At 43.8% G+C, this 16114-nt stretch overlaps 1 protein-coding gene across 1 annotated transcript in view; it reads right to left on the bottom strand.

Moving 5' to 3' along the window:
* Window positions 1-16114, bottom strand: part of l(2)37Cb (DEAH-box helicase 16 lethal (2) 37Cb) — a 211117-nt gene that overhangs the window by 178277 nt on the left and 16726 nt on the right. Inside the window, exon 3 of the mRNA XM_037413162.2 lies at window positions 5161-5219. Within this exon, the coding sequence (XP_037269059.1) occupies window positions 5161-5219 (59 nt within the window). The remainder of the gene's footprint in view (window positions 1-5160; window positions 5220-16114) is intronic.

The following is a 16114-nucleotide window of genomic DNA, read 5'->3' as shown; positions in this document are numbered from 1 at the left end:
GGTCCCCTGATATTCTAAAGCACCACGTTGTATCATAAGCCTTTTTGATACCGAGGAACACAGAGAGAAAATATTGTTTTTAGACGAACGAGTCTCTGATCTGTGTCTCAATACGAACAAGGTGGTCGGTGGTGGATTTACCCTCTCGAAACCCGCACTGAAATGGGTCGAGCAAATTCTTTGTTTCAAGGAAATGTACAAGTCGGCAGTTTACCATTTTTTTGAAAAGTTTGCACAAGCAGCTTGTAAGTGCGATAGGCCTATAGCTCGAAGCTGAAGAAGGGTCCTTGCCCTCTTTGAAAATGGGAATAATAATAGCCTCTTTCCAGGAAGTAGGGATAGCGCCAGAGAACTAGATAGCATTGTACAAGCAAAGTAAGGTTTTTTTGTGTTGCAATTGGTAGATTTTTCAACATTTCATACACCACTTGGTCAGAACCTGGGGCAGAATTACTGCAGGAGTTCAGTGATGTTTGGGGCTCAGCTAAGCTGAAAGTTTGGTTATATGGCTCGTATCTAGTAGATTTGTGTTCGGGTTTCTGCTTTTCTATTCTTGTTCTGTATATTTGAAGAACATCAATATAGTGTGACGAGCTGGACACCCGTTCGAAGTGTGCCCCGAGGAAGTTCGCCTGATCTTTCAAGCTGTCACCATGTGTGTTTATGAGTGTGAGTGAGTGTACTTGTCTTCCTACTACCCTACTAACCATGTTCTAGACTTCAGCCTCCTGTGTATACGAGTTGATCCCCGTTAAAAACTTGTGCCAACTTTCCCTTCTGGCCTACCGATGCGTTCTCCTGCCTTGAGATTTTATTTTCTTAAACCTATAAGGTTTTTCGCGGTCGGTGAGTTCCGCAGCAACCTCCATGCCCTGTTCTGCTACTTCCGCACATTCCCACATTCAATGTTTTACCATGGCACGCGTCGCTAGGCGGGCAGTCCAGATGTTTGCGGGATGCATGTGGCTGCTGCGTCAGTAAGAAATGCTCTGAAGGACTACACAGCTTCATCTATGCCTAACCCACATATGTCAGTCCAACTTAAATGAGTAATGTTATGAAATTGTTCCCAGTCGGCTTTGTTTATCAGCCATTTGGGAACATGTGGGGGCATTCATATAATGTTGGTGTACTCAAAACTAAAGGAAAATTGTCACTTCCATATGGATTATTTATGACATTCCATTTAAGTAAGGGTAGAAGTGAAGGAGATACGATACTGAGGTTCATAGACAAGTATGTATTGTTAGCGATGTTATAGTACGTTGGTTCCTTCCTAATTAACAGACAGGCACTGGAAGAAAAAAGAAACTGTTCAATGAGACGGCCTCGTGCATCACAGCGAGAATCATCCCACAGAACGCTATGTGCGTTCAGGTCCCCAAGGACCAGATAAGGTTCAGATAGTTCATCTATTAAAGACTGAAATCCAAGTTTTTCAAGACGGTGGTGAGGAGATATGTACAAAGAGCAGACAGTGACGAGTTTGTTTAGAAGAACTGCTCGGACAGCCACCGCCTCAAGGGAAGTTTGAAGGGGTAATTGTGTACATGCTATCCCTTGACTAACTATAACAGCTACACCACCGGATGATGGCATGGCATCATCTCTATCCTTTCAGAAGATTACGTAGTTACGTAGAAAGTTTGTGTGTGTTCGTTTTCAGTGTGTCTCTTGTACACACACCACTCTTGGATTGTGTTCATGGAGGAGTTCTTGTAGGTCATCGGGGTTTCGAAGAAGGCCTCGGATGTTCCACTGTAATGTTTCTGTTTGCATATTAAGAAGAGATGCTGCTGTGTGTACAGAGAGTATCCTGTGTTGGAGTGAACTTGATTCAGGTGGCAGGACGGTCGTCCAGCCCTGTTATGAGCTTTTTATTTTTCTTGGCCCGCTCCAAGGAGCCATGCCGCTCTTTCAGCACCAAGGGTACTGTTGTATCCATCGCCTCCTCGGAGGCACTGGATGCCTGCACATGCGAGCAGGTGGTTCGGATTTTAGGCCTCGCCTGATGAGGTGAGGCCTTGAGACCAGAGGACCCAGGAGTCTCTGGTCTCGATTCGCTAGGAGGCGGAGTAGACTGAACTACTGCTGCCTTGGGGGCAGGCGCCACAGCCAACTGCTTGCTCTGCGCTGGCCGAAGGAGTGGGGAGGGCTGGTGCGACGCTACCCCCTGACGCGCCATATCAGCATATGATTTCGAGACATAGAATGGCGAGACCCTTCTTCTTGCTTCTTTAAATGAGATGTTTTCCTTCACCTTCAACGTGATGATTTCTTTTTCTTTCTTCGATAATAGACATGACCATGAGTATGAGGCATGATTTCCACCACAGTTGACGCAGTGTGCCGGTTCTGTGCAGGTAACGGAGGTGTGACCCAAAACTCCACATTGTGCGCAAGTGTGGTGACCACGACAGCTTTGTGAGCAGTGGCTATACCTCTGGCATTTAAATAAACGCGAGTTAGGTATGTATGGCCTGATCGAAGTCTTCGTGTACCCAGTTTGAATAGTTTCTGACAGATTACTGGAAGCGAACGTGAGTATAAGGTGTTTCGTTGGTGCTTGCTTGTTGTCTCTTCTGATGATAATCCTTTGTACAATAGTCCCATTCTGACTTTTCCACCCCTCCAGAAGTTCCGCTTCAGTCAGGCCAAGCAAATCAGCGTCAGATACCACTCCACGAGTTGTGTTCATTGATCTGTGTGGTGTTACAGTCATCAGAGTGCCGCCAAAAGCTGAAAGATTGTGTAGCTTCTCAAACTGTTTTTTTATTTCTCAAACTTCGAGGAGGAGGTCTCCGCTGGCCATTTTGGTAAATATATACCCGGCGCCAAGAGTTTCTGTAAGACACCTGGACACTACAAAGGGGTATACAGTTCTGGCTTGATTGCCACTTTTCTTACTATGTGAGACATGAGAACGGGGGAAGTTTTCATTTGATTGGCTGAAAAAACCAGTCTTCGGTGAGTAAGCACTTCAAGGTAGTACGATCACTTAACAGAGGAAAAGCCCTATGCATGCCTGTTTAATTTTCTGCAGAAGCCTTGGCGGTCACCCACCACGGAGCCCAACAAGAGGACGCTACAAGTTTGCGGATGCTAAAACTTGTAGACGGCAGCTGTACAACGCTACTATAACAAAATGCGCCTAGACCAAGGTAGGCTATTTCCACAAGGTTAACCTTAGCCGCCTGGAAATTTGGAAGTAAATGGAAAAGAGTAGAAGACAGGATAGATAAAAAGTGAAAGGTAAAGACAAAGAGAGAGAGATCAGAAAAGGCAACTGCCGACTTCCCCTGGGTGGGTCAGCCCGTGGGAGCCGTCTACGTGAAGCCGGGGCCAAAGGGGGTGCATTGCCTCTGCCGGGGGGCCTTAAAGGTCCAATCACTCGGCATTGGCTCAACCCCCAGGATCCCCCTTTTTCCGGACACGGCAAAGCCACGCACGGCTAGGGGGGGGGGGGGAGTCGTAACTCCCCCGTTAGCTCAGGTCTGTGATGTTGCTATGCACTAAACGCCTACTTGCGCAGACGCCCCTGCGGGGGAAAGTAGAAAGTGATTCAGGCATTACGTGAACGTCTCTTTTGCCACTGAGGAACCCGTACCTCAAAATGGCCAGAAATCTATGGGCCGTACCTGGCACCCTCAAGTAAGAACAGTAAATGCGTGTGTGTTCAATAAAGCATTTCTGTAGTAGCACAGGTGAGCATTTTTTATATGGGCTCTTCCACCACCATGTTGAATTTTTGTCCGCGACTGAGCAAGGATATTCCCTCCAATGCTTGTCTGATTATGATTTGTCGTAAGGGGGCACGCTTGCTCGGGATTTTACAGTAACTTCAGTTCATTGACACTCACTGTGTCGCACATTTAAGTTCTGCAAACATATTCTACGACACCACCCAACCTCCACAGAGTATAGAACAGCAACACACCTAGACAGAGCAACACACAGCCCTTAAAAAATAATCCTCAGAGACTCTTACCATAGCCACTTATTTGAAAAATAAAATCAGTGGGGTGCCTTTGAGTAAAATATAATTCTGCGATCTTCATTAAACAGAAGTGTCAAGATCATTACTTCCTCCACAATGTTCGAGGTATTTCGATGAATTAAAAAAAAAACAATGCATGGCGAATGAGTGTAGCTAAATTTAAATGTACGCACGAATAAAAAAACATGAGGCTTTTGACAAAAAGCCGTACCAGCCAACCTCGAAGCATGAAAACTTGGGAGACTGCAACGGAGGAGAGGGGGCTTGCATATTGGAAATTACCGAGACTGAGTCATTTTTGGATGCGCTGTCGTTGCTTCCGTTCACTGCAATTGCAAAGGCACGGCATTTCAGAACCTTCACCTTTGTCCTTTCGGCATCTGCAGCCACTTTCGCGATGATGGCAGATGTTCTCATATGTCCCCAACGCTTCGCGTCCTTGCACTTCGCGACTGTTTTCCGAAACAACGGTCCTTCATGATCATTAATGCTTAGCAGCAATTTGTGTCCCATAAGCAATTGAATGAATAGGCATTTTGCATAGACCGCACAATCTTCTCAACTCTTTTGGAAGAAACTTTCAATGTTGCCTCGTCCTTGCGCAGCACGAACGTAGTTCTGATGCTTCTGTGAAGCGATGTGCATCTTTGTCATCCTTACCGCCATGCGAAAGGCTTGCATCACAGGCGAACGTAGTACCGAATCCATACTAGTGACCTTTCCATGAAGACACAAAGCATGGAAACTCAGCTGCGTCCGTGTCAAGAAACACTTGCGAGTACTACATCTTCGCTTTTGACACTCGGGGAAATGCACAACTCCCACAACCACGAAACAAACACAACCGACACCTCGGAAAGTGGCATAGGCCCAGCGGACAAAATGTGGGGGCCAAGACAGGCAGAGACAAAAGTTGTGGTACTTTTTTTCCTGTCACCTCCTTTTGTTACGGCAGAGAGTGCATCTTGATTTGTACAATGTACTATTGAAAGATTTGGGCGCAATTCAGAAGTCTCCTGAACAATTCGGGAGAGTTAGAAGGATTTCAAATCAACAGCTGCACAAGCGAGCTTGACAAAACCAAGGTGCGATGCAAATGTTGAAGTGGCAAGAAAGAAACAAAAACTCTCATGCCACATGTGGCGTGGGAGGCAAGGACTCACCTCTCCTCATCACTTCCATCGTCTGTTTTCCGCCGCAGGTTCCTTTTCTTCGACATTTTCTGTAAAATCAACAACAAAAAAGGCTGCAGAACATGACCTCGCACTAAAATAGCCTTAAAGTTTTATTGAAAAAAAAAATGGCACTAAACAGCCACTTCTAAAAAATTATGAACCAAACGGAACAACTAGCAATTTAATTGAGTATAATTTCAGTTCACAGCTTTGAAGTAAGAAACCTTACTGTGTGTCTTCTCTTCATTTTCACGGCATTCTCCAGGGATGACAACCTTGTTGGACATAAGTAACTTGACATCACGATTTGAGGTTTGCAAACATTTCAAAATTTTGCGAATTGCCAAACCGATAAGGAAAGCAATAGTTCTGAATATGTTCAAACAATTCCTCAATGGCAACATATAAATACAACTGTCCAAAAGTTCATGACCTTCGAAAGTAAGAAAAAAAAAACCACAGTCTCAATGTTCTGTAAAACCGCATATTTTGGCTGGACATAAAAACATCCCTTTTCTATTGTTATCAGCAACAAACACAATGTAGATTTACTTGAAATCAAGTATATAATGAGCCCTCACAGCTGCTTTGCTTGTCAAACAAGCCCAAAAACAAAGTAAACTGCAAGCAAGGTTTCAAACTACCGGTGCCATCTAGGCTCTCTATTCACAAACTCCTGTGCCTTTTTTCATTTTTTTTTACACTTTACGGTGATAGCTGTTTTCTAAAGGTAGCTTCAAATAATCATCAAAAGCCACCCCTAACATGTGAGGCCGCACGCTCTCAACTTGTCTAAACTACAGGTTTAAAAGCTAATCTTTGCCAGCTAAGTAATGATGATCACAATGATAGGCAGCAGCCTTGAAGTGAACCTTTCATTCAGCTACCATTGATGGCTCTCATCGGTTCCATACTTGGCAGGCAATGCTACAAAGACAATGCAAATAGTACTGGCATAGACGCCTCGTTCAGTGTGTTTAAAGGACCAGTAAACAGGCTCCAATTTTTTCATACCCCACAAACAAGCTCGTCAACTGTAACAGTAGACCGCGGCATTCACACTTTCCGCACATTACAGCGCTTTGCACCACACAGACTCTCTATTTCAAAAAAAAATTTTATGCCTGCTTTTTTTTGCTTGACCAATCCTCCTGGATTGGTCAAGCGAAGGAAGGTCAAGCACAGAGACGAAAACTTGTCCATGGGCAACTTGACGCACCACTGAGCTCGTTGATTGGTCCTTTACCGGATGAAACAGCGCCTTGGCCCTGTGGTGATGCAGTTTCGGTCTCACAGTTTGCATTTTCATTTTCCTGTGCCGGCCACTGCTGTTTTGTAGAGCCCGACTCCCAGGAGCAGCAGTATTGCCAGAACGAAGGCATTCGAGATAAAGAGCTGTCGCACTGCAGTAAAACCTCACTAACTTGAAGTCACTGGGACCGTGATAAACATTCGAATTAAGTGGGTTTTTGAATTATCAGAACATACAAAAAGTGGGATGCAAGAAACTTGAAGTAATCAGGGCTGGTCCTTTGCTGTGCCAGCTAGTTTGCACCCCCAAAGGTTGTTTTCCAGCAATACCAGGTCACAATTTCACCTCAAACAAGGTGGAACGCCGGGTCTCACTGCTGCCACGGCAAAAAAGAAAAAAAAAGAAAGAAAAAATTGGCATAAAAAACTAAAATGTGCGCCTGCAAAAAAGAGGACGTCTTCACTGCAGCACAGCAGTGACATGCGGCCAGCATTTCTCCTACCCCTCGCTGCGTCAGCATGTCATGATGCGACCATTCGCCCATTCTTTCCAGTAAAATAAAGAATTGAATAATGGACAGTGAGACAGAATTCGTGATGTGTTTTGGCTGGAGAACATGATCATTGAAGCTTTCGAGCCGAGTTTTCGAAGTAGGCATTGCAGGCAAGAACTCTGCCAGCATTGCAAGAGCGAAAATTGCTGAAGCAACTGACACTCGGAGGTTGGCATACCTCGTGAATTTTTCCAGACTGTCCTTTACCATCTTTTTTATATTCCAAGAAAAGATAGATAAATCATGACACGCTGACATTGCGAGAAGCATGCAACATGCTGCCAGAGAGTCACCGCTGTGTTGCAGTGAAGCACATCTTTTCGCAGGCGCACATTTCAGTTGATCATGCGACCGTTATTTCTTTTTTTTGTTTTTTCGTGTAATTTTATTTTTCGAGCTGCAAGTATCAACGTTCGCATACTTCAGCTGCCACTCGTTAGTATCACTACAGTACATTGCCTAGTGGCTCTTAAGGGCTGTTGTTCCCGCGGTTTTCCGGCGAAATAGGGATCGCGTATTGGCACACCTTCACCCAAAGTTTTGGAATTAACCAGAATGGTGCTGACCGCCACTTTAAGTTATCCGCACAGGACCGCAAAAGTACTTCGAACTAGGTGGGATTTCAAAATAACCGAGTTTGAATTAATGAGGTTTTACTGTACTTTACAGTTATCAGAGGGGGGGGGGGGGGGGGCTTGCTCCTCTTGAACTGTGCTTTTTTTTTTTTTTCAGAGCCTCAATGACACATTCTCAAGTTGGAGATGCCCTGATCAGTCGTTGCCTGCACGCCAATGATGTATCACTGATATCGCATCATGTTGCACAAGTGGGCAAAGTCACGATGAACGGGCTACGCCTTTCTCCCTCTCTATGGCAGAGAAGGATGGTGAGGCCACGCATACATTTGAAACCTGCTGAGGATGGATGTTCTAACCCCTATAACTTCCTTATTATAGCACACATTCACGAAATTTTTATGGCAGCATGTTCACATAGCAAAATTTTTCATAACAATTTTTGGGCCTTGGGGTTGGCCCTTTTAAGAAATGCAGTCTTTTTTTTCTTTTTTTCTTGGCCTGTGATCTCACCAAAAAATAAATACCAAAGTAGTAATGTGTAAATAATTCTTATTCTCGAACTGTACGGTTAATGCTGTAGTCATTCATAATGGCTAAACTTAAGATTATATGTGGGGTTTAACGTTCCAAAACCACCATATGATTATGAGAGATGCCGTATTGGAGGGCTCCGGAAATTTCGACCACCTAGGGTTCTCAACGTGCACCCAAATCTGAGCACACGGGCCTACAGCATTTTCGCCTCCATCGAAAATGCAGCCACCGCAGCCGAGATTCGATCCCTTGACCTGCGGGTCAGCAGCCGAGTACCTTAGCCACGACACCACCGCGGCGGGGGCTAAACTTAAGGTCAAAGCAAAAGAAGACACTAAGTATGATGTGAGCACTTCACGTGTGTTTAGGTCATGGCAATGCATTCCCCGAGAGTGCTTTTCCTCTGTACATGAGTATAACCCGCAATAAAATCTTCAGTGGCTTCGCTGTCCGCTGTTACAAACTTCTGTACCTTAACCTGGTGCCTAATCCATACTAACAAAGGCAGTAATAAAGAGTGGCAAGTGTCCGACAATGACCACAGCAAGAAATAAACACCTCCAATTCCTTTACTGAAGGAGCTCTATCGCCCTCAGTCACCCTTGCAAAAGGTACAGATTAAGCATGTGCAGTTAGGCAATACTAATCATATGTAACAACAGCATGACTGTGGTTGAAGGGGTGAACCAACAGGCTTCAACTTTTTGTCTACATCTCCCACATAAGCATGACAGTTTGTGCAGACAGTTACGATAATCCCTTTTTTTTATATATATAACAACACCGTGCAGACTCTCCATTTCGAAAAACCATTGCCGTGCCCCTCTCCTATGCCTATCTATCTTTCTAATATGCAAAGTGTTGTAATATCGCCCATGGATAGCATTGCGCGGCACGGACTTTGTCGACTGGACCTCTGAACTACAAAAGGGTACTCTGGCCTTGCGTAACGTGGTTTTGGCTGCACCTTTTATCGGACTGCCACTCTGACACAAGCGACACGTAGAGGAAGCCTTGCTCAATTGTTGGCAGCACGCTAATGATGTCATCACTGCCGTCAAGTTACGTTGCCAAAGTGGGGGTAGCCACGACTGCGGGCTTCGCCTGCCGCTCTTTGCTTTCAAAAATGATGGAGAGGCCAAGCCAGATACCGAAACCAGCCCAAACGGGATGTTCTACACCCTGTAACTTGCTTATTACATACTGCATTTAATCATGAAATTCATGCAGCACCATGTTCACATTGTACAAGTGCTTAGTTATCACTTCATCACACATTTTTCATTTAATGAGGTTGTTTGCTGGCCCTTTGAGGAGATACACAACTGATTTTTCTCAACCCACCTTTTTTACGTCATGACAGAAAATCCACTTTTGTAGCATTTGTAGCTGCAGTAGGTATTTCCAAAGGCAAGCAGTTATTTTATAAGCAGTAGTTTTCGATCTGAAAGGCCCTAAACACGGACATACCTTTCCTCCAGCAATTATGAGAATTGATAGCGATACTGCCTGTCGGTCCTTCTGATTTGTGAAAACTGTCGCCATTCTGCTTTTGTGGGAATTCCTGAAACTATGCCTGACCACCTCTATTTTGAGCTTTTCAATCATTTTTAAAAATAACCATAGAGTTTCATACAATCATACCTAGAGAGGAATCTGGCGCTGCCATCGTGTACCGCCATGGGAATCATGGGAAGTACAGGTGTCGGATTGAATAGGGTGAGCTAGCGAACTATCTACAGACTTTTTTTCTGCAGTTGTTTTGTTCTTTGAGCAGCGTGGGTGGTGGGGTGCGGTGAAAAGCACTGAAACAGCACCTTCGTTATTGAAAGAGGCTGAAGACCAATAGGTCTGAAGTTTGCTACAGCTTTGGAGCTTTACAAGTCATATTTGACAGTTTATTCGAAGCATTGTCCACTCACCGCTGCGCATAGATGTAGCATCTTATGCCAGTGCAGGATATTGCATCGAGTTTTATGTTTTTTCAGGAGCACGTCGTGCCTATTTCGAATATACTGCAATACGATGATGAAGCTAAGTAGACGCACAATCATGTTCTGCCGGCTCGACTTCACAACAATCTAGAGGTGCGTTGGGGGCAGACCACTTGGACAGACGTGCCTGGCATTGCAGAAGATGAAACGTTGGTGTTTTTCACTTAATACAGTACTGTTATTTCCATAAATAGATAATGCATACATTCAAGAGAAAAACAAGTATGTTTATTTTTAAGTGTTTTCAAAATAATTCATAGAATATTGATGCCAAATCTGGAACGCAATGGCAGAGCAATGCATACCATGATGGTTAAATTTGCCCAGGTTTCACTTTTGCCACCTTGTCACAAAAACTTTTTGCAATAAAGTTTGTGCACAAACAAATGAAGCATTTTTTAATTATATATAGGTTCACATCACTTTGTTTTACACTTGGAAAAGAAGCGTCATGATTCTCAAGAACAGAATCCATCCAAAGCGGATCCGAAGCCTGTTTTCCCTTAACACCCATAGGGGTACAAGCGCCGCTGAAGGAGCCTGCGTATACACTAGCGCCAGGTTTCATTTAGGGATCATATGAAACTCTATGAAAATAATAAACTGTTACAAAACTATTGAAAATAACAAACTGTTACAATGAGATGATGAGGCATTATACACCTTTACTGTATTTATACTGCATTGTGTGCGCCTGTGCCCAAGGTCGCCTACATCATGGGTGGCTCCTCCCAAAGTTGTTAATCTCTTAATACAAAAGCCAGCCAAGTCATCGAAAATGTCATTACACATATGCACAGCTGCACCACATAGCAGTGCACATCATTTCTGATATCAAGTGTAGGTAGAAACACGATGACGCTTTAAAATCTTAGCAACCCGGAAACTGTGAGCACAGCTGCATGAACACACGGCAAAGTTCCTCAAGACGAACTGACGAGCATGGGAGGGATCATTATTTCATGTGAAGGCAGCTCCACTTTAATGCATACTGCTATCTCAGGCCTACACAAACATTTTTATGGAGTATTATCTTTCAATATAAAGAAACAAACAATATTTCAACACACAGCAACAAAAAAATTATTTACCGCGTACAGCAATCAATGTAAACATGACGGAGTACATCGGCTCACTCATGATTTTGCTGCCAGAGGTACCACAGGTCATTCTGCTCAACGTTCAAAAAATAAATTTAAAAAAAAATAAATCCACCTATGACGAAATAAACAGGGTTGCTTTGAGTCAATGCAACGGACCGTCTTGCCATCAGTGGAGTCGTTTCATTTCATGGTCCAGGCAGTTATCCGCCTCTTTAAGATGGAGACACACCATGTCATATATTGAAGCATAGATCCACTCGACCTTCCCTATCTCATAAAAATGTTGTTACACTGCCAACACTAGTTCAGTTTTGCTCACATGTTTACCATAGGTGCCTCTGTGTTTTCACTGCCGTATGAGCTCTTTTTCGTCATACGGAATGAGCTGCTTTGTGGTTAATCATCCAAAAAGGCACAAGAAAAGAGGGATAAACTTTGATCGATTTCTCATTTACAAGGACTGTCCCAAGAAACTCGACAAAGCTCTAAAATGCCAGAACATGTCTCCAAAGATTCTCATTATGTGCCAAAAATGACGTGGTTTTCAGGCAGCTTCATTCATTTAACAAATATGATTGGCTAAACACAATGGTTTGACCTTGATTGATTGCGATCCGAACCCTTCTCGAGCACCTTCCACTGCAGCACAATCATGTCACGCGGAAGAGTGTACAGATTGAGGAAAGAGCTCCTAGCTGGTATGAAATGCAGTTCTATCCTTCAATTATCCGAGTGTGTAAGCACTGTAAAAGAGTGGATAGCACCTTGATTGTAGATGTCTATACTCGCGAACAACTTTTCTTGGCAGAGTGGGCATGTGCCGCCACTGAACAATATAGTCCCACAGCTGCGCCCGTGTTTTGCAAGTTAAAAATCATAAAAAACAACATTCCTTAACTCTATGTAGCATGCGGCTTATAGAGTGATGCAGCACACACCAAGGAGATATTCATATTTGCTTTATTACTTTATGCAGTGTCATTTCACGTTATTGCAGGTGTGAAAGCGCCGCATGTTTTACGTTCATCTGACAGCCATAATAGCATCGCCTTTATTTGACCTTTCTTCACGCTCAAGCTATTTCACGACTTGCCGAAGGAGCGTGTCACGAATTTCCCTCACAAACAGCTGTACTAGCAGATGTGGAAAATGCTATTCAATGATGTTATTCGAACATGGCCGTCAATTAAAATGCACATCAAATCAGAGTACTTTCTGGAGCGGTACAAGTGCAGTAGCTCTGCCTCTGTAGCTTTCCATTCATTACCAAGAGAAGTTGGCCGCAAGTATAGAAACTTTACTGTCAACCATGCAGAGCTATCTGTGATGTTGCTGCAGCACTGGGAAACAACAGACATCACAACCATAGTTGGCATGGTGCGTTGAGTCATAGTGATGAGAACATCTGATAACAGAAGGGCCCCCTTAAGGCTGAGTCCCTCTTAAAGACACTACTTCCTGTGTCACAGCAAGCCCTTATAAAAACAGCCCTATTCATAGTGCTCTAAAGCAGCTTTTGTAGCTGTCTCAGCTGACGCACGACCATAGAAGGTAGCGGTGAGTGCTAGGCACTGAGACATTGATACAGGTGCCTAAATATATCTATGGCGCATACCTGCAAAGTTCAAGGATTCCGAATCCGGGAGATTTCCTCAACAAGGGGGCGGGAAGTTGACGCGCTGGATTATTTCCTCTAATTTTTGGCACCCAAAGAAAAAAACTAACAAAGAAACATAGTGCAAAACAAGAGGAGGGAGGGGGGTCCCAATTGCAAGTGCTAACATAGGCGTTGCGGTTTTATAATGTCTTGGAGTGGTCGAACATATGATGTAGGTTTCCCACTAAGGTGAAAGTCTCAAAAGGTAGCTAAAATACTCCTTAAATTTCACGTCATCTAAACAACTAGTAAATTTTATTTCAGTCGAAACAACTCGCATATGTCTCCCCGCTGCAGTGGTCTAGTGGCTAAGGTACTCGGCTGCTGACCCGCGGGTGGCCGGATCGAATCCCGGCTGTGGCGGCTGCATTTTCGGTGAAGGCGAAAATGCTGTAGGCCCGCGTGCTCAGATTTGGGCGCACGTTAAAGAATCCCAGGTGGCCATAATTTCCGGAGCCCTCCATTACGGCATCTCTCATAATCATATGGTGGTTTAGAAACGTTACACCCCACATATCAATCAAACCCCACGTGTATCTTGCAGGAACACAAGTGAACGGACAAAACGGAGCAGCAAGCTGCCGCGAAAGCGTGTGTCAAAGCTTGGGCTTTGCTCGCTACTAGATTCTTTGGACAGGAAGGCCAAAACGCTTCTAGTCTTTTTTTACGTTGTTACTGCCTTTAATATACCGCTGCATTAGCCACGTGGCCTCGAAGCACGTAGATCGCTATCATGCCACCGCGTCCGCGGTTTGTGCGCAGCTTTTGTGGTAAACTGCAGTTTCGTTTTCAATATGTGTGTGTTCGCTGCGCACGTGCCTTCAAAACTAAGTCACTTTATGCTATTTAAAATCACATCTGCCACGGTCTCGTCCACAGAGTTTGCGGAAAGAAGCATTGCTTTGACTGGTCGAGCGTCGGATGCGCGCACACTTTCGGAGTACTATCAGTATTGTCGTCGCCATACATGATCGCATCAAGAACGACCGTGGTTTCGTCCACAATGGTAGTGGCAACAACCACATGCACTGTAGAAGACAATGCGTGCACTTATCGCACGTGCACTTTTGAAACTTCGAGTACGCTGCTCTCGATCGGCCTTCATTCCATGGTTTCGGTACTAAAGTGCACATGACATTCCGCATTTTGGAAAAGTGTACGAACATTCAAATTTTGGCCCAAAGGACAGAGTAAAATTAGGCTGGGGAATTTCACGAATTCATATCTGCCGCGGTTTCCCATCACTGAGACTACTGTCCGTTTAAATGAACGCCTCCTCAATTCGTTTATAATAAGATGTGGTGGGTTAGCAAGAAGCCTGGAGTGGATTGACCTGCATTTTTCTCAATGCGACCAGATCATGCACGAAAATTTCGATTTCCGAGAAATTTTTCAAGACAATTATACAAACGGAAGAAACGGTAGAAATCCAGGAGTCTCCCGGACAATCCAGAAGTCATGGCAGGTATGATGGTGCCTACTTTCCTTTACTGGCATGGTAAATACCAAAACACATTCTTAACCCTTTGAATGTTTTTGCTGTACATGTACTCCGTTGGTTTTCTGTCCTGCAGTGTATTTGCCATACAGATATGACCCTTTGCTTGAAATTTCACACTGTAATGATTATAAGGCACTATGGATAGATCCATGTTTCAAGAAATATCACAGTCGAAATCGCTACTCCATGTTTTGCTGTTCTGAGTAATACCGACACCAAAAATCTGGTCTATTTTTTATAATTTTTGCCGACTTTAAATATTTTGAACATTAAAAATCACAAATAAGTAATTCGACCACCTAGAAAAGCTTTTCTCGGAAAATTCAACACTCAAAGTGTTAAAGGACCCATGACAGAGAAGGTTTCGTTTGAGACTTTTATACAGAAATCTGTAGCTTTTTGTATGGTAATGCCAAAATTGAATTGTAAATTTTCTAACACATAGTATAATTTATGCTAGTGTCATTGATTGAGAACAATTCTGTATCAGTTTAAAACGCCCGCTTAAACACCATAAGAAACTAGCGCCCCACAGCAGGGCCGCATCCAAGACACTCAAGCTTCAGTGAAGCTAAATGTGCTACAGTAAAACCTCATTAGTTTCATCTCAGTTCTTTCAAATCCCACTGAATTCAAAGTATTTCAGCGGTCCCATGTTTTGTAAAGTAAGTTTCAGCAGATAATTTGAAGTAGCAGTCAGCACCAGTTTCGTTAATTCGAAACTTTAACTGCAGTATACCAATTCCCGATTTAGATTTCTCCGCAAAACCACAGAAACGACATCCCTTAAGAGCCGCTAGACAATGTACTGTTATGATACTACTGAGTGGCAGCTGAAGTATCCCAGCCTTAATACTTTCCGCGCGAAAAATTATATTAAAAAAAAAAAGCAGTCTCATGATCAACTGAAATGTGCGCTTGCGAAAAACAAGACGTGCTTCACTGCAACATAGCGATGACGCGCGGTAGCATGTTGCATGCTTCTTGCAACATCAGCGCGTCATGATTTACCCATTCTTTCTGGGAATGTAAAGGAATTGGTAAATGACAGTCTGGAGGACTTCGGGAGGTATGCAAACCTCTGAGAGCCGGTTGCTCTAGCAATTTTCGCACTTGCACTGCTGGTGGAGTTCTTGCCTGCATCGCCTACTTTGAGAACTTGGTTCAAAAGCTTTAATGATTATGTTTTCCAGCCAAAACTTCGCAAAATTTTGCTCATTGTTTATTACTATTGTCACGTGATTTTACTTCATTTTACTAGAAAGAATCGGCGCATAGTCACATCATGACGTGCAGACGCAGCAAGAAGCAGGTAACACGCTTCCCGCGTGTCAGTACTGTGTTGCAGTCAAGATGTCTGTTTGCAGGTGTGCATTTGAGTTGATCACAACGCTCTTTTTTTTTTTCCGAATGGGATGGCGAGGGTTGGCGTTACCCCTTGGTGTCACAAACTAGTCAGCACAGCAAACGACCAGCCCTGATTATACTTTGAATAATTTCAAGTCCTCATTCCACTTTTTGTACGTTCTGTTAATTCGAGAACCCACTTAATTAGAAGATTTCTCATGGTCCCAGTGACCTTGAAATAACGACGTTTTACTGTACTTTCAAATAGGGGGACCCGCACGTCATGAAAAATGAAACAATGTGGACGCTTTTGAGCGTGTCCTCTCAGAAAAAAGACAAGCATTTCTGGCGAAAGCAGCCAAAACCACCTTGAGAGCAGCCAGACAACAGAACAAGAGAAGTGACGAACAATAGACCTCGCCA

Source organism: Rhipicephalus microplus, chromosome X, assembly GCF_043290135.1.
Source record: "Rhipicephalus microplus isolate Deutch F79 chromosome X, USDA_Rmic, whole genome shotgun sequence".
In the NCBI taxonomy this organism is placed as follows: Eukaryota; Metazoa; Arthropoda; class Arachnida; order Ixodida; family Ixodidae; genus Rhipicephalus; species Rhipicephalus microplus.
The sequence above is the reverse complement of the archived record's forward strand: the minus strand, read 5'-3'. Positions and strand labels throughout refer to the sequence as shown.